A 23945-nucleotide genomic window follows, 5' to 3' on the forward strand; every position below is an offset into this window, starting at 1 on the left:
AATCATAATACCGACATCATTAAAATGTTTATTTACACGAATAAAAGGTAACAATTTCAGGTGAGTAACATTTTAGGCTACGGCAATATCCTTATCTAATATCAATATCCTTGTGCGCGCAGTCTGTTGAACACTTCAGAGGTGGAGATGTCAGTCAGTCGTTGTTTGTTAACTTAAGTTAGTTAAAATAAAATAATGTATTAACAATAACTTATGCTAAAGTCTTTAAGTCTTTATCTGGTTGGAAAATTGAGATTTTTCACAGTTTAAGATAAATAATGAATCAGTTAACTGTTTGTTGTAGTTCTACATACAAAGTCTCTGGTACTTTCTTATATGTCTACTGTTTGGTTATTGACACTGCCAGTAATGTAAAGGTGTGTGTGGGGAGGTCCTCACTGTCTCTTAGGTAAAAGCTTAGACATGATCACGTCTGTGTGGTCATCCTCTGATGTGAAAGTTTCAAGTGTCCAGATTTGTGTCCTTTGCAGCCGTTAACAATTTCTCTAAACAGATGTTCACTCAAATGAACCTCTGCTTGCATTGTCAGTGTCACTAAGCAACTGGATTAAAGGCGCTCTGAGTTTTTATGTAAACAAACAAAAGCTATGTGTTCTTACATTGTTGACCCATCTAAACACACTGTGTGTACCCTTGAGGTCTAACAGATGGATTGAATGCATTTATTTTTTTAACATTTTGAAACCTTGTTAACGCCCATCTTTTTTCTAGCTTGCGATCTTCTTCTTCCCCGTCTGTGTGGGCCATTGCTGTGTATGGTGGGACGTTACCGCCGCCTGTAGGACGGTGGAATAGTGTGAATCCATTGGCTCCATTAGGTGTGTATAGGTGCTGCTTTACACTATTAGATTTTTTTTTACTTTCTTTCACACACAGACTTGATCTTTAAAAACATGAAGTGTGCATTTAGTCACAGTTCAGCTGGCGACAGGCTGGTTTGTGGGGCCCTCACAGTTCCCTATAAGCCCAAATGTCCTTGAGCAAGGTCACCATTCAAGTGTGTTTGTGCTATTTATGCTAATATCCTCCAGGGATATATCGTTAAACTAGCAGAAATCAGCATAACACAATACTGGTAGCCCTCTGTCTGACGGCCTCTCTTCTTTTGTACGGTTCTCTCCATCAAGCTCAAACACACGTCAGCTATGAGCTGGAGGATGATGTGGCGGTTATACGACTCAATGATCCAACAGCCAAGGTGTGTGCGTGTATTGTGTGGGTGTGTGTTTGTGGAAGGGAGTATTAGACAGTACCCACTTGTCATAGAGAGAGAGAGAGAGAGAGAGAGAGATATTATGTTTGTGACGGTCTTGACTACCTGTCTCTGTCTCTCACTGACAAATGTGACATCCCTAATCAGAGTGTGTGCATTTGTGCGTATGTGTTTTTTTTTTTTTTTGTGTAAGCAGGTGAACACACTGTCAGTGCAGATGCAGTCTGAGCTGATGGGGGAGATCTGGTCGAACGGAGCTCTGAAAAAGTGCCGTTTTCATCTGTTTCACTTGCCGGTGCAGGTATCTAGCAGTCTTATTAGAGCTTGAACGAGGATTTCCAATACTTGTGTGTGTGTGTGTGTGTGTGTGTGTGTGTGTGTGTGTGTGTGTGTGTGTGTGTGTGTGTGGGTCGCTCCTACGCGTAAGTGGGTTTGAATCAGTGGGTAGAAATGTATTATGGTGCATTTTTATGCTTCAAACTTTCCTAACTGCCAGCAAACTGAGGTTGAAAGTCACATGGTTCACTTCATACAAAGGTCAATAAGAAATTCAGTCAAATTAAATATGTCTCCTCTGCTTACTGTATGTCACTGAACTGCTGAGTAATGAAACACTTATTATCTCTCTACTCTCAGTGTGACGGTCACCCGTCTCTCTCAGGAAGGTCTGAAGATTTTTGAGAAGATTGAGATGCTCCCATCCTCATTGTCGCTGCCATCCACGGCCTGCATGGCCTCAAGGTACAACCGTGTGTGTGTGTGTGTGTGTGTGTGTGTGTGTGTGTGTGTGCGACAGGATGAGCCAGATTAGGTGTGAAAGATGCAAAGATTTGACCACTAAGCTCCAATTTTGTGTCTTTTCTGCAGTTTGTGCCAGTTCCAAATTGCCACAAGAAACATAAATAAAATAAAAAAAAAGGTCCCAGGGACACCAGAGGTCATGTTGGGATTGCTGCCCGGAGCAGGCGGCACTCAGAGACTGCCTAAAATGGTATACACACACACCCTCATATTAATCAGTTATTCTCTTAATGGCTTGAAAGCACTGCCACAGTCTTGTGCTAGTGGCTACTGAGTTACACTGGAGTATATTAAGGTCAAGAGCCTCACTTGGGGGGATATCTGCTCACAATATCTGCAAACCTGCTTGTTGAATGTGTGTGTGTGTGTGTGTGTGTGTGTGTGTGTGTGTGTGTGTGTGTGTGTGTGTGTGTGTGTGTGTGTGTGTGTGTGTAGGTGGGTCTCCCTGGAGTGTTTGACATGATGCTGACAGGCGGGAACATCAGGGCAGATAAAGCCAAGAAGACGGCTCTAGTGGACCAGCTTGTGGACCCTCTGGGTATGTTCTGCGTGTGGCATTTCTTCATTTTGCTGTGCTTCATGAGACAGATAAAAGGACTGGTTTCCTGCTGTAATCCTCTGGTTTGCCCCTCTAGGTGAAGGTGGGAGGGGAATAAACTCTTGTGTTTGTTTACTCCCAGAGAGGAATATTGAATACCATGAGGAAGTTGCAGGACGCGTAGCCAAGGGAACTCTTTCTTGGTCACATAACGCAGTCAACTCAGACATATTTTCATTCAGTGTGACTTACTCTTTCTGCGGATATCATTACATTTGATGTCCATTGTAATATAAACATCCATTAATCCTCTTAGAGTTTGCGTCTTTTAACTCAGTCTTAAAGTAATCTAGTAGCTAGTAGTTAATTCGGCATACATTTAATGGAGCCAAAATGTAAACAAATACAGGTTTTAAAAAAGCATAGCTCACTGAATCCATAGTCACTCTTCCTGTTTTCATTGCCCAAAGCATCTACTGTATTTCTAAACAATAGAATATGTGAGCATGGGCCCACAGTGTCCCACAGTGACTATGACAACCTCTGCTCTTTCTTGTAACTCATTGGCCTGTCTGTCTGTTTTTAAAACCGGTCTTAAAACCCATCTCTTCTCTGTGGCCTTTGACACCTAGTAAGATGTCGACTTTATTTACTTGATTTATTTTTTGTATTTGTTATTTTTACTTTTTGATTGCTTGTTATTGCATGGTTATTATTTTTATTTATGTCTTTTCATTTTATTGTTGTATTATATGTTATTTTGCGCCTCATGTGAGCTGTTATGTCTTTTATTTATGATGTCTTATTTATTCTCCTGTACAGCACTTTGGTCAACTTTGGTTGTTTTAAAGTGCTTAACAAATAAAGTTGGATTGGATTGGATTGGATTGGACCAACACTGACACTGCATGTCTGTGATAAGCTCTAATTGTCCATGCACATATACCGTCAGGCTCTCAATACACCTTGAATGGTCCACATGTGTAAATTGTTATTGTGTGTGTGTGTGTGTCTGTGCAGAGCTCCAGGACACAGTGATGGGTGAGGTCTGTGAGAATGACTGTCAGTGAGAAGGCCCAGAAACAGACTAAAGGCCTCTATCTTTCGCTCCTGTCAATGTCATTGAGTAAGGAACTCACGAATGGGAAGTAGCAGGATTAACACATTTCCACATGATGTTGTTCATGTGTGTGACTTTCTGTCTTGTGTTTGACTGTGCAGTGTGTCTGGACCGGAGTGGAGGAGGGCAGAGAGGTAATCTGGATGAGGCTGAGGTGGGTTTGTTAAAAAAATAAGAAAAGTAACTTAACATCAATTAATTTTTTTTTTTTTTCTTCTCCCAGTTGTATAAAAACAATGTTTCTGACAATTTAGTCCCTAATCATGGTCCTTATATCACAGACTAACTATATCAGCTAGATTCCAGTCTATTTTTGGCTCTTACACAGAACTTTAGGAAGCTGACAATGTATTGTTAACAACACCTTAAACATGTGTTCTATTGCCTCAGTGTCAGCAATATGACAACTGTACAATGTGTTGTATGGAGGCTGGCTGATGGCTGCTGGTGTAGCCCAGGTATCAAAAGATAAAGGCCAGACCACATCCTAAAGGACACCACAGTGGAGAGCATCAGCAGGGGACATGAACAGGTCTACAAAAGAGTGAGATGCACATGTAGATTTGCATTTCGACATTCCTCATTAATGATAAAAGCAGGTGGCTCCTCTTTAAAGTGTTACTTTCTTTGTCGTCGTCACACTGTCCAGTCTTTCAGTCTGATAAAGGCTGCGTTCGAGGACACCGACCTTAAACAGTCCTCAAGGAGGCAGTAGGTACAATCTCATGCTCTGGAATTTCTTCAGTTTAAAGGTTTGCACAGTTTTAAACAATCCAAAATGGTTGAATTGTTTCACACATTTTGTTGAGAGTAGTACTAAAAAGATATTCTGTACTATCAATAGTACAGTAAATGTGCATTTGTTGTGTATTTCTGTGTTATTTGGAGCAAGATCAGGTAACCTTTTGGCTGCAGACCTAACTTGTTAGCTCAGTGTGAAGATGCACCGCTGACATACTGCATATTGCACTTTTATATTTTGTTTTATTTATGTATTTGCACACTCTACAAGATGAATCAGTATCTTACATTAAACTGTCCCCCTAAAATCAGTGGCTGTCTCTGTTCATTTTCCCCACTAAAATTACAAATATTTGCAATTTTATGTAAAGTATAAACCATCAGCAATCAGTAAATATATTGAGTCAATAATTACAAACTGTATCCAGACAGTGACTCCAAAAAACAACTAGTTTTAACCCTCTGTCGCACTCAATGAGTCTAATATGTTTATTATCAATTGTAGAAGTCTTAAAAAAGGCCTCTTTATCAATAACAGTGGAGTGGAAGACAAGAGTGTGAATCCTGAAGTTGAAGAACTCTTCAGGAAATACAAACTGACAGCTCTTAATCTATCTGATCTTTTTCTCTTAAAATGATCACGTGTGCTTGACATCCCGCACCAGTTGCTTTATAAATGAGGCAGTTCTGTGTCTCTAGGAGGGAATACAGAGACACCCAGTAGAGGGAGACATTGGAGCCGTGTTCAGAGCTGGCTTTCCTCCCTGCTGTGGTGGTAGGTCTCAGTTTGATACTGCGAGTTCCTTTGTGAAGCACTACACCACCCTCACGCTTTTAGTTTAAGTACCCACCATAACAGAGTCCCCTTGTAACACCAGTGGTGACAAATTTGTATTTTAGTTTAATGCACTTTACACTTATACTCTATCTACAATGATCTGAAAGAAATGTAGTTTCTAGGGATTTTTTAGGTTAAGATTTTACATTAAAAAAAAAAATTAATAACATTATTACACATTAAATGTTCATTAAGCTCTTAAATACAGTCTGTGATATAAAGTAGGTAAAACTAGCTCAACAGCTACATCGGTAAAATGCTGCTTACATACTGATGCATCAGTAGTAGTTTATAATAATCAGGCACAGTTCCATTGAGCTGTAAAACAACTACTTGATATTTTAAGTACATTTTAGCAATAGTACTTCTGTATTAAGATTAAAGTAAGAATAAGATTTTGAATGCAGGACTTTTTTACTTTGTGCTGAAGTATTATTAGATTGTTTTATTGTATTGATTTTACTTAAAAAAGGATCTGAGTACTTCTTCCACATCTGTTTACCACTGAGGCATCACCTTGTTAATGATCTGTACGATTGCTGTTGAGGTAATCAGTTTTCTCGTGCACCATGTTGTGTGAGACAAGAATTTATATCCCGTAAAAGCTTGAAAAAAAGAAAGTAGAAAAAAAATGTTTTCTACTTCTGATCTTTGTTGTTTTTCATATCTGTTTATGAATCTGTCATAAGCTCCTGATTCATCATCTGCTGGGTTCAGTTCAAAGTGTAAAACTCTTCATATCTTGTTTTTCTCTGTTTATATGAAGGCCAATTTACTTCTGAAACCACAAACGTTGCAATGTCTAAGCTGTGCTTGTTTTATTTGTACCTGGAATAAGATGTTTACTCATGCTTCTTTACTTAAAAATGTTTATTTATACTTTATGATATACAGTTGTGGCTGCAAACTACATATGGCTAAACAGCCTGTGGCACTGCCCATTTCTCTGATAACTGATCTGGGATGCTGTTTTATTTTATCTTTTTCTTTCAATGCAATAATAGTGCCACAGTATCCGGCCTTATCTGCAATAAACCTCCAACCTCCTGTCTGTGAGTTGTTACGACTGCAGCTCCCCACAAGCACAAGACAAAACAAAAGAGGATAAGTTGATTTTCAGAGGTCATTACGTTTTTTATTTATTTATTTATTTTGTATTCTCTTATTTATTTCTTCATTGTTCCTCTTACAGTGGCCTCGCTGTTACACGATCACAGAGAGAGGATTTATGGAGTTTATGAGATGTCAGGAGAAACAATTTGGGGAAACATGGCATCAGTAAGCAGCCTTTGACCCGACTGCAGCCTTTTTTAAAATCAAATTTGTTATTTGAATGTTATGGAATTTAAAGAGGATAATTTCAGACATTACGAGAGAACAGCAGCTTGTATGGCAACAAGAGAATCACAACAAACAAGTTTACTTTGACATTAACAACAACACAAATTGCATTTTAAGTTATCTGGCTAAACTGGATAGTCTTACTTCTTGAAATAACCCTCAGTGTTAGCTGAGGCCACAGTCCCTGCTTACATAACATTACTATCATCATGTGTACCTGTATGAAGAAATAGTTTGTATCCAGATTAAAGCTGGATATATGTTTCAAATTCAGAGGAAAACTTCCATCTCTCTATCTGCTGATGTCCAGATTCAGTCTGGAATAACATTTTTAATCATTCTTGTCATTTTGTTACTGTCAGATTTTGTAGGTTTTGTATGTTCGGCCAATATAATTCAAATCTGTAGCATGTTTATTTAAATGTAGGGGTGCAACTCAAAACTCCCTTTATCTTATTTTTTCATTAGTTAATCATTTGGTGAATAAAAATGTAAGAAAATGTAAGAAAAGAAAATAGCCCATCAAAGTTTCCCTCAATTTACTTCAGAACATTAAAAAGTAGATGTTCATATACATTTTCCTTTTTATTACTTAATAACTGGACAATTACAACAGTTGTTTTAATATCTTATGCAACATTAATAATACTTCAATAGTTTATAATATATAATATTTTGGACCTCCTTTCCTTAAACTGTCAATACTTTTGACACGCGCCATATGTTTTTTACCTACTTATTACTCATCTGTGTTTGTTTGTCTAGTGGTGTGTAGTGAAGTGAAAACAAATAGCTATGTGAACATATCACTTAGTGTAATTTCATTTATTATTATGCATGGCTAAATCAAGCATATCTGAACAATTATCTGAGGTACATTTTGAAAACTCTATTTCTGAGGCAGTCGAAGATTTCTATTTTAGCGTGGCAACACATCTGTGTGTCTGACTACTGACAGAAAGACATCTTGTGTTACCCTTAAAGGGAATGTTAATACAAATGTCACTGTCCCAAAGCATAAAATGGCCTTGATACAAATATTGTATATTCAGAGATGGTTCAGTGAATCATTGATCAGTACCAGAAATTCAATAATTACTTCATTGGGTGCTTCTGACTTTCACACTTTCTGCATTTTCCTTTCAATTGGCTTTTTCTTATCTCTCAAGAACCACTTTGTTTTTTATGCCAATCACAGACCACTGAAGCTCAATGAGACAGATGAAGAGGGCTGTGCAAGACACTCAGGTAGGAAACAGGTTCAGTGTTACATCTGTATTGTTACATGTCCTACTGGTCATAGAGAATAGATGCTGTAAATCCCTTAATGCCCCTTATATTGCAAAGACTCACATTAAACCCTTACTGTGGCGTGAATAATGCAATATGTGAAAACTGCAGAAATTCTGTCAAAATATCTTTAAGTAAAATGAAGGCATGTTTTCCTCTCATATCAGATTTTGTGTGACACCATGTCCATGTAGTGCTTACAACCTTTAGCTGTCTCGCAGCATGAAGATGTGTTGTGGTTGACTATCTGCCCCAAAGACGAATTGAAACAGGGTACTTTCATCGTGTAGCTCTCTGTCGTAGCCATTTGTTAGTAAACTAGTCCCAGTCTGTGATTCAGACAGAGACTCCTGGCATGTGAGCCAGTCAAGTGTCAGTTCTATAGTTCGACCACAGGGTGGCGTGGTTTCCTTCAGCAAAGTTTCAGCTTGAGTCAGTGGGGCTCAGCAGCCGGTTGGTCACAGTGGAAGGCACGTTCAGGATGGCTCAGTAGCCAACAGGCACATTATCAGGACCGTGTGTGTGTGTGTGTGTGTGTGTGTGTGTGTGTGTGTGTGTGTGTGTGTGTGTGTGTGTGTGTGTGTGTGTGTGTGTGTGTGTGTGTGTGTGTGTGTGTGTGTGTGTGTGTGTGTGTGTGTGTGTGTGTGTGTGTGTGTTAGATCTTGGGCCTCCAGCCCTGTATGAACTGTGTGATTTTGGTGACATGGAGTCGGCTCAGGTGGAAGTCATGTGACAGGATGTCCTCAGTCAGCTGCACCAGGAGGCTGCCGTCGATTCGCTCCCTCTGGAACACAGCCACCGCTGCCTCTGATAGGCCAATGAACCGCAGGCAGGCCGACACTTCCTCCAATGACAACACTGACAGGTCAGCAGGAGGTCGCCAGGTGGCGTCAGGGGGCTGAGACAACCCTTCAGTGACCCCTGTGGATGTCCCACCACCCTCTGCACCTCTGGAGGAATCTGTCGTGGGATTGGCAGCTGGCTCAGGCGAGGGACAAGGGGACTGGCGGTTGAATGGGTTCAATGCCCCAAAGGGAGCAAATCTACTCTGTGGAGGTGGCGGCCTCAGTCGAGGTCCGGAGGAGGTGAAGGAATCTACCCACGGCTCTGCCCAGGTGGCCTGTGCTGGCTGAGGACTGGCTGTGTTGTCTGCAGGAATGGCAGAGACTGGCTCAGGACTGGCTGGGTTGGGGGCGGGACAGTCCGCCCAGGAGCACGGGTAACAGTAGAGGGAAGCATCTGGAGAGGGTGAGCAGCTGGGACAGAGCAGGAGAAAGTGACATTAGCTTCTAGTATAACCTCAAATTTATCCTATTTCTGCACGTGAAGAAGTATTGTGGCCTGCAAATGACCAAATCAGTGCTCGCTGGGTTTGATTTGATCAATGTGGATTTCAAAAAGTGTCTTTTCGAATGCCTATTCTTGTCACTGTACAAAAGGCTGTAAACAACCATAAAAAAAACTCTTATTTTATTCTTATTTAGGCTACATCTAAAAATCGTAGGGCTTACACATTTAGTTAATTAACTGAGTAGTTGATAATATAAAATGATTTAAAAACATTTTTGATAATCGATGTACTTTTTGGAAAAATCCAAAATGTTGGCTGGTTTCAGTTTCTTAAGAATATGTGTCTCTTCTCTGTTTTATATCATTGTAAACTAAATATCTTTGAGTTTGGGACTCTTGGATAACACATGCAATTTATAGATCTGACTTTCTGGTCTCTGGAAACTTACGTAGCTTATTTTCCCATTATTCTTAGATTTCCTATAGACTAAATAATGAAGCAGTTAACTAAATAAACCAAGAGATGAATCGATAATGGAAATATTTAGTCTCTAGCCCGCTCCTCCTCTCTGCTCGAGGCTAAATTCATCACTACGAGTGTAACACACTCAAATCTCCAACTGAACTGTCCCTGGTCAAGTTGCATTGTGGGTAATTAAGTGTCTACTGCAACAATTTTGATTCTTATTTTAAACTGTCCATCATAAAAAGTTATAAAAGTAACTCTCTTCTCTCTCACCTACACACAAACACACACGCACAGACACACACACACACATAATGAAATGCTAAATTGGTGGAGTACTCTTTTAAGTGATGCTAACTCTTATGTGTGGGTGGTATAAGTAGCTATTATAAACATCAATTTATTATAATCAAAGTCATTATGTTAGCCTGGGATCCAACGGTACTCTCTATCTATCCTGTCAACACTAATCATATCTGAATTTATGAGATTTGGTAGCATCCTTTGATTAGGAAACAGAGCTTACATTAGCTCACTATGACCTCTGCCTCTGTTTGGGATGTAAAGAGCACATCACAAGTAAACCCTTGCAATAATTATACAAAATAATTCCAGTTGTTTTTTAGTAAAAACAACAACATCCACACCGTACCTGTCCTGAAGTCCAGAGGAGTAGAAGGAGAGGTTGGGTCTCGGGGAGGTGGAGGCTTTGGGGAAGCGAGGTGGGACGGGAGGGCTGGGGACTGGACTGGAGATTGAGCCTCCTTTAGAGCAGCGAGGGGGAACAGGAGGGGCGATCAAGTAGCGGCACTCCTCTCTCACCTACACACAAACACACACGCACAGACACATACACACACACACACACACAAAAATAAGAACTACAGCAGAAAAAAAGTTAACTCCTAAAACTTGACTTCTCAGGAGGCTTTATGTGTGTGTGTGTGTGTGTGTGTGTGTGTGTGTGTGTGTGAGAGTGTGTCTGCTGGCTTGTCTCAATGTTCTGCTTGGTAAATGTCAAACTTGGTGACCTTTACACCTCAAACAAACTCCCTCACACATAGTAGCAAGCTCTTTACACACACACACACACACACACACACACACACACACACACACACACACACAGTGTCTTGGCAGGCTAAATATCAGGGAATGAAGAACGCAGTGTGTGACAGGGTATAATCCAGCTGCATAGCAGACATCAACACCCACGCACCCTTTCTGTACCGCTGCTAGCTGCCATCACTCTGAGAGACAAAAGTTAATTAAGCAAAGCAAGTGTGATAATATCCCCCTTGCAAGCATAGACAGGCTATATACATTAACACATGAACATTAATACTGGTGAACAACCTAATAACTCCAAAATAAGAACAGCACAACTACAAAAAACAACCTTGTTTCCAACACGACACACCATTTGTTTTTGAGATTGTTTTATAAATGCAAGTACTGGTAATTTAGAGAGGAAACAGAACAGCCTTCAGTTGAACATGAGAAGCATGAAAGAGCAGACTGAGCTTTGCCAGTGTACACACAACCCTCAACTTAAAAGTTAAAAAAAAGATAAATCTGATAAAAAAAAAAGTAAAGCTATAAAACTCTGACAAATAATTTAGTTAAACATCATATATTACACATTCCACTCAAGCACTATGAAAGGAATATTCAACAAACGTCCCATATATGTAAATAAAAGAGGTGACTCTTTCTGTCACTGAGTGATGTACCACAGTAATGTTATGACCACATGTTGTTTATGAAAGCCTGAACTATTTACAGTTCTACATGCTAACTGTCTGGTTGTTACAGTATGTAGTGGAAAACTAGGTTTGGTTACCATAAAAGTTATTTTTAAACACTATTCATTCAAGTCCTCTAGATTGAGCGCCTCAGCTCTGTAAGTCCCCTTTCCTAGCTGATGACTGTTTAACTGGCATCATCAACAAAATAATAATTATTTTGTTTACATTCAACAACTAAAGCTCTAAGTTGTTGAATGTAAACAAAATAATTATTATTTTACTTTGTTCAAATTATGAGGTCCTCAAAGTTGCTATCAAGGTACCCTATCAGCTTAAAATATAGACAAGAAACCCTAGATTTGTCGTTTGTAAAACAAAATTGTTTAAAAAAAAGTTTGGGTATATCTTTAATTTTTTTTAACAGCCGTACAGGAAAGTGATTTCAAGATGCCACCTTGGTAAATGATATTTAATCAATTATATGAAGCAGAAAAATCAACACATTAATTTAAAATGAAAATGTTGTGAGTCTAAAATCTAGTTCCAGATATACATGCAAAATAAGTGGCACTGTCCCACCTGAACAAATGTGGGACGTGCTGGCACTAGCAGACAAAACCTACAGAAACCTACTCAAACTCCAAGACAAAAAAGACTGTCAATCCTGTTTGACTGACAAATGATTTTTGTGGAAGTGCAGTGCTTGTACAAAATCCCTTGGATTATTACGTTTACCACAAACAGTCAATGATAGCTTTTGCTTTCTGTTCGATTTTCGACTGTGGCCACGTTTTATCATTAAATCGATAATAATTTTGGTCATTCTTAAGCCTAGAGGCTCCATCAGTCTTATACTCTACCATGATGGGACTGAACTCTGTACTATTTATTGAATTTTTGTATTCCAGCATACAGCACACATGTACCTGCATCCTTGGTGATGACATATGTAGATATGTATTCATGTGCTCTGAGTGTATAGCAGCCTTTCCAGGAAGTCAGTGTGTGTTCGTCTGTTAGTGTGTGTGTGTGTGTGTGTGTGTGTGTGTAAATGTGGTCAGTGAGGTTTAAAAGCTGTAATGTATGAATAATTCAAGCCAGGCATCCTGACTTTTAACAACCGGATGCTGCTGTGGACAGATAAGAAGGATGAGAGACTAAAGGACGAAAAGAAGGACAGGAGGTGAAGACTGAAACTCACAGCATCAGATTTTGGAGGTACAGGTGGCGGGGTAGACACTCTTGTCAACACGGTACCAAGAGAACCGTCCAATGAGGAAGACGAATGGAAGGAGATGAGGTTTGGCTCCTTCCCCAAGCCCTCTGCATTCTGATTGGTCCAGAGTTCCTCATAAGGGATTTCCTCACTGGTCCTCATTTCCGCCTCAGTCCACTCAGGAGTCACATACTCCCTCTCCTCACCTGGTCCCTCCCCCAGCCGCTCTCCAAGAGAGTCCCTGCAGCGCTGTGACAGGCTGTCCGAAACCCCGCCCCCATACCCGCACATAGAGAGGCGCTGCAGTGCCGGCGCCAAGGAGTCCTGACCTGACACACACATGCGAGAGCGTCGCGGGCTCACACACTCCTCCGTCATACACTCCAGCTCTGGCCGGGTTTCTCTAACAGCACGAGAGTAGGCATCTGGGTCGAATGCATGTCGCAACAGGAGGCTCTCTAGCGCTGCCGTGTGGACGGAGGCCTCGGCCACGTTGAACCGGGGCATGCAACGCAGCAGCAGGAAGTGGGAGGGGGAGACTTCCTGTCGGCGGAGGACCATGCAGAGGACCACCGTCTTGCTGACAATGTTGAGCAGCTTATAGCGGTGGCCCTCTCGGACTGCGTGGCGATCATAGGGGTTTCTTGGCGGTCGCGAAGGCACGGACACATTGACAGGGAGGCGAACCCTCTCGATGATGCTGCGTACCGTGTGCTCCCCTCCCAGCATGCCTTGCTCCAGAGGGGAGCGTGTGCAAAAGCGTCCACGGCAGCCAAAGGGCAGGCTGACGCTCTGATTGGTCCGATGGTTCATACAGACCAGGCAGGGAGTTTTACCTGAGGAGGCCGAGACAGAAAGGTGGATTAGCTAGAGGTCAGAGAGTACAAGAACAGTAAAGAGTAAATGTTCGGTCACATTAGTCTTCTGTTCAAAGGGAATGCTCCACATTCAGCCCTGATAAAGGAAGCGTTGAGCAGAGTTTGTGGTTTGGTGGTGTGAGGTACTAAGCATGGTGATGAAAATCCCTTTAACACACAGTATATATACAGTATATATCCATTTTCAAGGAGGAACTAACTTCTCTTCCCATACCGATTTCCCCCATTCCCATGTCCTCGTTCTAATAATAGGACTTGTACAGACTCCCAATAACATTGAACTCAACCGTTTGGCCATGCTTACTTCTAGGAGTCTTGCCCAGGCGTCTCAGGAGTGCACTCAGACCCGTTTTTTCCTTAGAGGGCGTGGCACAGAGCAGCTCCGCCTTCCCCATGAGTGACAGCTCATCTCCAGCCTGCAGAGTGAAGCTGTAGGGCTCACTGTCCTCACTGAACTCCCCTGAAACCACCTGCAGGATACACATGTATGGACATGATGTTGCATGACAGAAACTTCAAGTATGATATTCTCATGTTTCTCAAAAACTATGATATAACCCGGGAAAGGCAGACGAAATGCAAACCTTGACGCTAAAAGTGATCGTCTCCATGACAAAGACCCGGTCGGGGAAGACTCCGGCAACTTCCTCCACGCTGGAAAAATACTGGACCGGATCCCTGACGTCTCGGTCTTCATCCAACAACTTGAACTTCCCTACAGAGGAGATGGAAGCAGGACAGGAGACAGAGAAGAAGGGTGAAGGAGGTTTACAAAGGGAGTCACAAAGATGGAAGGAGGAAGAGGGAGTATGTTGGAAAAGGAAGTGAAGGAAAGCATGAAAGAAAAATAAGATAGACAGAAACCAGTGAGGAAAGACGAAGATCCAGAAAAAGAGGAGGAAGGAGGACAAGGAAAGAGGACGGAAGAGAAGAGTAGAGGAAGACAACAAGGGAGGAAAGCAGGGAAGAAAAGAGGTGAAAAGTTGTTTACTGTTCTATCTTTCTTTTCTCTTTTGACTCCCTACAGTCTTACTGCAAACACACACAAACACACACACACACGCACATCCGCAGTAGACACTGTTTGGACGAAAAGAATACAAAGACACCTCCGTGACCTATGACCTGGCACCAGCACCCAGCCAATCAACAGCCGACGGGGTTGGCATGGCAACCAATAAAGGACCCCCATTCTCACGCAGAGCAGAGACACATCACCATGGAGACACTGACACATACACTCACACAGACACACAACTCTCTCTCTCTCTTCACTCCTTCATTTCCTTGCTCATCCCCTCCTCCGTCTGTAAGGCTTTCACACTCGTGCGCTCCAGTGTCGCAGTCCAGTAGCTGTGTTTGTGTTTTTGTGTTCTTTAAAGTGTAAATGTTTTTTGGTTTGTGCCACTTTTTGATGTCGTAAAAGAAGCACTCCAGGAACGCACAATGGGCCTTGTTGAAATCACTTTAACCTCTATCCTTATTTACAAGTTTACCGGATTGCATTTAAAGTACTACAACCCTCGAAGGATCCTTTCTCTGCCGCGCAGAGTCCAAGTGTTTGTGTGTGTGGGGGAGAGAGAGATGAGAAAGTTTTTTTTGTCTGGGAGGCAGAGCAGAATACCAAACTCCCCCATCTTCCTCACCAGCACCTCCCTCCTTTTTCTCTCCCCCTTTTTTGCTCCTCCAACCCCCAACCCTCTAATTCAAACAGAGCCCCCAGGATAAGGAGCTTCCATCCGCCAAACAATACCAGCAAGTGCTACTTTTCAACACAACCCACCAACCCCCCGTTTCAAAAAGAAGTCACAGACTGAGGACGAGTTTCAGATGAAACAGGTTTACCAATACACCTAACCAAACTCGATCCTTATAAGAGTCTTATTAAGCTAGAAGTGAAACCAACTGAATTGACATGTAACAGCGTATTATTAGGTAACTGTTACTCTGTGAGAAAATGTCCCAAAGAATAAAAACGGAATCAGTCTGAGGCTTTTAAATCCCCACACACAAGCCTTTGGCAGCTAGTTCCACATTACACGGGTGGCTGTGGCGCCACTTGCTTCCCTGAAACCCATTCATTCAGCCTTTCTGTCCTCTCCCCTTCAGTCATCCTTGCCTCTCGCTGATGGACAGAGGAGGATACAGACAGAGAGCGAGGATAAAAAGGAAGGAGCATCCTGTTGTCCATCCCCAGGGGGAAACCTATATTGCTCTCCTCCTAAGCTTATTTAGACTTCCTGCATGAAGTCATCGCACAGACATTAGCTCATCACTGGCCTCTCATTCAAGAACAGCTCACCTGTTATATTTAAAGAGTCATGAGTCTAGGTAGTATGCATATATTTTAATTGGCTTTGCTGGCTGGCTTGTCTACCAGAGTGCATCGTTAAAATGGTTTCACAACCGAGAAAGATGCCGGGTTGATGTAATGCTGCAGGGCAAGTAATCCCAATCTGAAAGCACCCTGTGGTACTCCTACAAGGCTGTTACAGTAAAGCTCCTTTTCCACCAGTGTAACCATTTGTCCACAGTTACTTCCACCAACAAAAAACATTACTCTTACTAATTAGCTAAACATAAAAATGCTTTTTTCAAATAATCACAAACCTGTTGCTTTGTATCTTTAATGCTGGGCAGACTGTGTATTATATGTTGTGTTCACTCACACTACACATTTTAAACTGCCTTTCTGCGTAGGCCAGAACGTGTGACTTTTATGCTCAGACTGTGCAGATCAGTTGCGCACCAAACCACCAATCAGATTTATCCGTTGTCAATTCCAATAAAGTTCATTCAAACAAGATAACCGCGCCCTAAACAATGTCCACTGGAAGAGAGAAATGCAGCTTTACTTCTTTTTCGTACTTTAATATGAAAGAAAAGTACAGTAACAGATCTTTGGACAGCAGCCACTTTGGAAACTTAACGCTTGAACTGCTCAAACTGCAAGACAGCCAACCAACCACCAAGCCAGAAATGCATCTGATTGGCCCGTTAGCCAGATTGTTGATCATTAAGAGAAATCAGAAAATCCCTGAAACTAAATGTAAAACGAGAACCGATCTATTTCACATGAAGTACAGTTTACTCATCACAGGGAGTACTGCTCAGCCTGTATTTGTCTTTTGTGGCTCTGGAGAGAGCTTTCTGAAATTGGAATAAAGAACTCTGATGCTAACGAATGAGACTGTGGAGTTGCATTACGGGAAATGCAGGATCCAGAGTTTGCTGAAGCTCTAGTTATACAAGAGACTATAAATCATAGCCTATCACAACCTCTGCTGCTTCTTTTTCAACGTGTCTCTTGTAATGTGCCTCTCTTTATGCAAGTTTAACACTAAATCACTGGAATACCCCTTTGAGAAAACCCCAGTTACACTAAGACTTTAATTTAAAGTCCACTGAAGTGAAACCAAGACACCTCCTGTTGACTAAATACATCTGTGTTACATTTATATTTGTTATTTATTATTTGTTAGAACTACTTGCAGTTTAAGCTGCTAATACTTCCAGTATCGGCGGTCATACGCTTCCAATGTGAAATGCTGAAATCTGTAAAATGACAATGATCTCAACATACCCCCTCCCACTCAAATGTTCTTTCATTCTTCCGAAAAGGAGCCTGAGAGGCGGCAGTAGTGTGAGGTGACATCAGCACTCCATCAGTGAAGGAGACAATGAAGAGGAGGCATTAGGATCCAGTTACACAGCGAATAATGCGACTGGTCAGAGAGTCTGAACAATGGGATTGTGGGGATTGAGCTCCGGTGAGGTCATAATGACTAGATTCATTCAGCAGGAAGACGACAGGTCAATGAACAGGAGGAGCAGGGAAGGTCACATCTACAGTAGCTGGTTGGTTGTGTGAATGGTGGTTGTAATGTGTATCTGTCTGCACGTTAGGGATGGAAATTGGGGTATAATTTAACATGTACCATTATTCAATATCGCTAACCATTGACACTACATGCCAGAAAATCATCATTTACTTCAAGTTTTACAGTATGATTTTTATGGTTTCACCCACAGTTCTCACAAATGTTAAATCTCATGTACTGAAGTTGTTTTATTAACCCTTCAAAGTACAGTTTTCCCCTTTCGTTGAACTTAAGTAGCCTTCAAATTGTTAAAATCACCTGAACTGTCCAACAGTATTATATACATACAGTATATTCTATATCAGCATGTCCCAAGTCTACTTAGAAGCTACTGTATATAATGCTTACACTGTGTAAAAGCTTCAAACCCAAGACTCAATTTTGTTGATGTCTGTACTATTCCATTAAATGGAAATATTCAAGATTAAATGCCCAGAATTCAGACATTTTGCATATCTTTGGAAACTTTAGAATCTCCCCAAGTGTTTAAGCTTTCTGTAGGTTGGAACAAAGTTTGGCTGCACAGCATGAGTTTGTCTGACTGGCTGAAAACAAGATTAATGGCAGGGGTATTCCTAATAACTGACATGAATGCCTTCAATCAATCACTAGAGAGTTACATGAACATGGAAAGAACATGAAAATGCTACAAAGAAAGGTTTCAACCCTGGTGGTCTTTGAACCCACAACCCTGCAACATGTAATGCACGTGTACCATTTCACCTTGAAATTACAGTTTAAATCTCAGACCATGATGGGGACGATTATGTGAAACTCATTCACCTTCTCCATAAAGAAATACATCTTGATTTTGGGAGTTTATATTTTGGCTCTGTGGTATGTCAGACTTGAAAGGTCTCTAGGCTTTTGAAAGTGATCTGCCAAGTTCATGATGAATCACCAGATACAAATAAATAGGAGACTGTTGGAGACTTCTATTGTAAATATGTGTTCCTGTTTTGTCTGAGCAGGACTAGGACAAATTCTTATCAACTTGGTTCATATGGGAATAAAGTACTGAATTTTAACTTATTGTATTTCAGCTTTAGAGTTATCTTTAGAGCATGGTGACCAAATGTATTAAATGTCATTGTCAAAATATTAATAACATTACTAGCCATCAATTTAATCCTACTGTGTCTGTATATGTTTATTGGCCTACCACCAAAGAGACATTTTTTCTCAACAAAAAAAGAGCAAGTGGAAACTGTTGACCTTGTGATAAAAATGTGCATTTATCCCCCACGAACTCCCAGAGGAAATAAACATTTTGGGGAATAATTGATATTTTTAGGGTGAAGACAAAATTTTGAAGACTGTCTATTAAGGAATTTTGGTGTATGCTAATGTAGTGTGTGTGTGTGTGTGTGTGTGTGTGTGTGTGTGTGTGTGTGTGTGTGTGTGTGTGTGTGTGTGCGCGTGTGCTCACCCTGGTATTGCAGAGGGATGTCTATCTTGGGTCCAATGACGTAATGTCCCTCCTCTAAGCTGTGGGCAGTCACTGTGGTCCACTGACGACAGGAGTGTAACAGCACCACATCCTCCTCTGACAGACCCTCCACACATTCACCTGGAACACACACACACACACACACACACACACACACACACACACACACAAACAAACAATTAACAGACAAATCAAAACACATAAAATGGATTAGGAACAAACAAATACTCTACCAGCTTGAGGGCTGCTGAAACAACAGGTTTTTTAATTTCTAAGGTCACACTAAGTAGCTCAGCAATGGAAAACACTAAAACACCTCCAACCCCCACCAACAAACACACACATGCATTTGTGATTCAGTGTACATAATTACCACCATCAGTGACGGTTCACCACCCCTAACCTACACATCAGGACCCCGCTATGCAACTGGCAACCCACTATTACACAGCCCCCACACACACACACACAGCTCTCCAGCTTTAACTAGAGCCATCATGTAGCACAACGGCATTGATTTCTGCTGATAGCACGGCGGTACAATTCAATCACATCGCATACACAACACACACACACACACACACACACACACACACACAGCTCTCTCTCAGACTCACACACCGATCACATGGATGCACATATTTTTGTTCTTGCTGCTGATGGATAGCTGCTACTACCAAACCTTTTAATCCAACACTCATGTTGATGGATGTCTGAATACAAACGCGGGACGGATAATGAGAGATTGTAAGTAGAAAAGTAAAGGGCCCTCTGAAAAGATAATTATCAGCAGAGGACATGGCTTCCTTTTGGGCCTTTGACTGATTGTCACCTTAGGCTTGTTACTAAACTCTATTATCCGTCTGTCTCATCTCAATCTGGCCAGTGAACATCTCAAAGGTTTCGCTGCATGTTAAAAGGTCCGTTCAACCAAACAACAAAGACACATTTCCCTCTTATCCTTCGTCGTTTTGTCGTGCTCAAAGCAAAAAATTGTACACAACATCAATGCCATTCTCAATAAACAACGTGGTTACTCTGGATAATTCAGATGTTGCCGTTTACAGTTTTCATTGGGAACTATTTCCTAGGAGTTAGGGCAAAACACCACCATCAAAAAGGTGCCGGAGTCAATGAAAGAGTGAATGAAAGGAAGTCAACTGCAAACTTGTCTCCATTGCACACACCCAATTTATTATCAAAGCTCTGATAAATGTCTGTTTAATCAAACGCTCAGACAATAAACTGGGTGTTTGCAATGGAGACAAGTGTGTGGAAGGTTTGGTTTATTTTCTTTGAAATTATTTCACACCAAAAGGAAAAGGCACTGAAAACAGTCCACAGTGAAGTGGGGATTATCCTGAGTGACTGTGAACATGTTGACCTGTACAAGTAGCACAATAAAAATAAGACATTAGTCCCACCTTCAACAGTACATCACTCTTACCAGCAAAATCAAGTAAGTATCAAGAGTGAAAGTACTCCTTTCAATGTGCTAAAAGTATATATTATTATTATGTAAACAATAATGCAGAGATCTTATATACCTTACATACTGTTGGGTAATTTAATCTATAACAACGTATTGGATCTTTTAAACTGATCATGTGTTTGTAAAGTCTTAATGAAAAATAAATAACTGTAGCTGTCAAAATGCTATAATAATTCTCTCTGAAATATAGTCTGAGTTTAAGTATAAAATAACATAAAATGAGAAAGCTTGAGTATAAGTACCAGGAGTATGTTTACAGGATGAGTAAATGTACTAGTTACTTTCCAACCACAGCCAGATCCACTTGGGTTACATGAGAAAATGATGTTTTTCTGTGATTTAACCAACACTGACATGTGTAATCATAGCTTTACTTTATCAGCCTGGAGCATTCATGTTGTATCAGCAAAGCCCCCCCCCCCATCATCACACTGAATTACACCCCCACACTCACATACCACTGAACCACAGTCTCCTCACTAAGATAACACTTTTGTAGTTTATTGTTAAAATGAAATAGAGGTGGGGGGGTACAGCTTGCATGAAATGCTGACATCATCTCCTGTTATAAATAACTAACCACCATCTGGGTTGGCTGGCTGTTCAAACAAGCAGGCATCTGTGGGGTAACTACAGTGCGGTTAATAAACACCTACGGGGGCTGTCTCTCGATACAATGCACACGCGCGCTCCGAGAAGTAAGGTGCGTAATTTTCGGGGACCATGACACGGCTCGGGTGCGCGCTTTTGTCCACGATTGGAAAGTTGGAGGTTTTCCTGCTCGTCGCTGCTCGTTAGTATTCACCACATTCACCGACAGATTACAGCATTTACATATGAAAAGAATTGAGCAGCACTTCAGCAGCACAACAGACACTTTGTGGCTTTCCGGGCCTCGCTGGACTGGAACAACTTTGGCTACGACACCCATCGACCGTTCCCAAAGTAGAGACACCAAATCTGGTGAATCAGATAATTATGTTGGCGGAAAAACATAAACATAAAGCAGGTAAATAGAAAAGCGAACACAAATGTTACATAATGACTCCCTTATGCACGTCGGGAAGTTGGTGTGAACTAGAAAAAGTCGGTGTCCGAGAATTAAAGGCTGCAGCTGCATCAAGGTAACCAGATTTAACCAAAATCATAACGGAAATCAGGCGATGTTGGCTTCAAAATAAGAGCACCAAACGTGCCCCGGTCAGTAAAACTTGTCAATGTATCGCATATTTGTCCGTAAAAAGTATTGTGGCTTCTTTAATGTTTTGTTAGATTAAATCAATAATGGATAGTGTTGCATATGTTAAACAAAAACACAAATGATCTAAATCTAATTTATTGTAGACTAATCTACACGGAGTCCTTTTTGTATTAAGAAAGCACGGCTCATATTTAAGAAACATAATTTGACTAATGTATGCCCTGTAAAGCTATTTGAAATTAAAACCAATAAGAGCGACATTCGTTTGAGCCTGTCAGCCAAAGAGGAATTGTGGGTGGTGGACTTTATCAGCCGTTAACACGATGATGATGTTAAAGGTTTAGTCAAAGTTGAACAACCTCTAGTTAGTGAAACACCACCAACAAACACAAGTTTAGAAAATTAAGTAGCACTTATTTTATCCAATCTTAATTTAAAAGACTCAAATCAAAATATGCCTAAAATTATAGGGTAATTTCACCGTCGCCTGTGACTATACAAGGTTACCCTGTAAGATACTGATAACTAGTTACATTTTATTTATCTGATTATTTAACATTTTCATTTCATCTCCAAAAAGTTCACCTGTGTGGCATTTTATTAAGCACTTTATTTTGAAAGTCTTGACCGGAAGCGGTTATTGTTCCTGCCCATCTTGACACCATTAAAACGCAGCACAGATTCTCCGGTAAACTGCAACACTTGTTCTCACCTACACTCACAAAACCCCTCGTTAGAAACACACTCCCCTCGATTAAAGTTTACGGTTTCACCCCCCCCAACTCTCATTTCCTGACACAAACCATGTTTACCGTTGTTTCACATCACTACTGTGTCACGGTTATCCTAACTCCGGTGACACGAAAACGACGGAGAACCGTTGACAGTTAGCTAACAGTTGGTCGGGAGGAACACAAAAGTTTTTAACGGTCGTGCTGGAGGTCGAGGCGCCCGGTACACCGGGGGTCGTCTCTTACCGTGGGCCAGGCGGACCAGGGTGGGCAGACGGAACTTGCTGACCACCGCGTCCAACGGCAGCGCCAACGGGCTCCAAGTGATCTCCGACAGGCTCGCCGACAACTTCTCCATCCTCCCGGGTCATCACGGTACCGGAGATAATAACGGTGATGATGATGATGATGATGATGATGGCGGCGGCGGTGGTGGTGGAGATGATGGTGGTGGTGTTAGTGGTGATGATAACGGTGAAGCGGAGGAGGATGAGGGTGATGGTGGTGGTATAATGTCAAAGAGTTTCGCCATGTTTGAATGTAGGGGGAAAGAGGGAGCGCAGTCACAGTCGGTGCGCACGAGCGGTGGGAGGGAGCGCGAGCCCTCTCTCTTTCTCCTCTGTCTTTCAGTATTAGTCCACACACACACACACACACACACACACACACACACACACACACACACACAGGGGGGACAAACTTTAATTTCTTTTATAGTTTTCTATCTTTATAATGGAGGTTGATATGTTGTGCACAGATGTCAAGAAGTCTCCTGAGTTTACTGTTTGACAGCCGCCCTTGTGGCTTCATGCCCCCCCTCAAACAATGATTGCACCACTTTGTCCACAGAGGTTAATCTTTGGTGTGTAGCCACCCACACACCTGACTGGGTGGGTAGATGCAGGGACCTTCTGGGCAGGATTTTCTCAATCCCTTTCTGGCTTGCTGTTGGGGCCCATTTCAAGACCCCCAAAATACCTCAAATTCACTAAATTTAAATGACAATTAATGTGTACTGCAATACATTTATTTCACAGCTATAGTTACCCTTCACTTTGCAGATAAAATTTTTACACAAGACAATTTACAGGACAGGAAAGAAGACAAACTGTTCTGTTAATCTTTGCTTGTTGCTGATTAAAAACCAGATCCTTTCACCTCCTCTGGCCTCTTAATTATTAAATTATTCAAATGCGCCAATCTGAGAATTAAAAAAAATAGTATTTGGTGGAGCTACTCATAACTCATTGACAGATGAAACGCAATGAGGGTTGTAAGCAGACATTGCTACATTTTCAGGGGACATAAGCTAGAAAGGTTAGGAACCACTGGCAGCAGTACTTTACAGTATGCAGTTCTTAAAATAGCCAACTCCATAAAAATTCTACTTACAGCTTAATGTATTAACAAAAATATACTTTATCAGACCATCAGTACTCACATGCAATACTTAAGGGGGGACATTTTCTGCATAATGAGTAGTTTTACTTGTGATAATTTAAGCACATTTTGCTGAGCCAGCACATTTTCTACGCTATACTATATTTTGCACATTTAGGCATCCATGGCATGACAACTGTGGTACTAGGAACAACCATGAATGCTCCCCCAGACCAGACATTTATTTAATGATGGGGCATTATGGAACACATTTATGAACGCGTAAACGCAGACAAGTACCTCATCTCT

At 41.3% G+C, this 23945-nt stretch overlaps 1 protein-coding gene and 1 long non-coding RNA gene across 4 annotated transcripts; one reads left to right on the forward strand and one right to left on the reverse strand.

Annotated features, from left to right (window-relative positions):
* Positions 1-210: 210 nt before the first annotated feature.
* Positions 211-6362, forward strand: LOC127368858 (uncharacterized). 2 transcript variants are annotated; one of them, XR_007885888.1, is made up of 8 exons: positions 211-839; positions 1149-1219; positions 1431-1535; positions 1871-2225; positions 2471-2573; positions 3594-3699; positions 3795-3847; positions 4084-6362. It is a non-coding gene; the product is annotated as an uncharacterized LOC127368858 (long non-coding RNA). The 2 variants fall into 2 exon arrangements; XR_007885889.1 differs by having other exon boundaries at positions 2102-2225; positions 3795-6362.
* Positions 6363-6385: 23 nt separating this feature from the next.
* On the reverse strand, positions 6386-22829 carry gareml (GRB2 associated, regulator of MAPK1-like). Of its 2 annotated transcripts, XM_051410052.1 has the most exons (7): positions 22503-22829; positions 18812-18952; positions 14086-14216; positions 13806-13971; positions 12609-13459; positions 10312-10481; positions 6386-9159 (listed from the first exon to the last, which is right to left on the reverse strand). In XM_051410052.1, exons 1-7 carry the CDS (start codon positions 22612-22614, stop codon positions 8559-8561), a joined length of 2172 nt encoding a protein of 723 aa, XP_051266012.1. In that variant the 5' UTR covers positions 22615-22829; the 3' UTR covers positions 6386-8558. The 2 variants fall into 2 exon arrangements, with proteins under 2 accessions (XP_051266012.1, XP_051266013.1); XM_051410053.1 differs by lacking the exon at positions 18812-18952.
* Positions 22830-23945: the final 1116 nt, after the last annotated feature.

Source organism: Dicentrarchus labrax, unplaced genomic scaffold (genome assembly GCF_905237075.1).
Source record: "Dicentrarchus labrax unplaced genomic scaffold, dlabrax2021, whole genome shotgun sequence".
NCBI classification, from domain to species: domain Eukaryota; kingdom Metazoa; phylum Chordata; class Actinopteri; family Moronidae; genus Dicentrarchus; species Dicentrarchus labrax.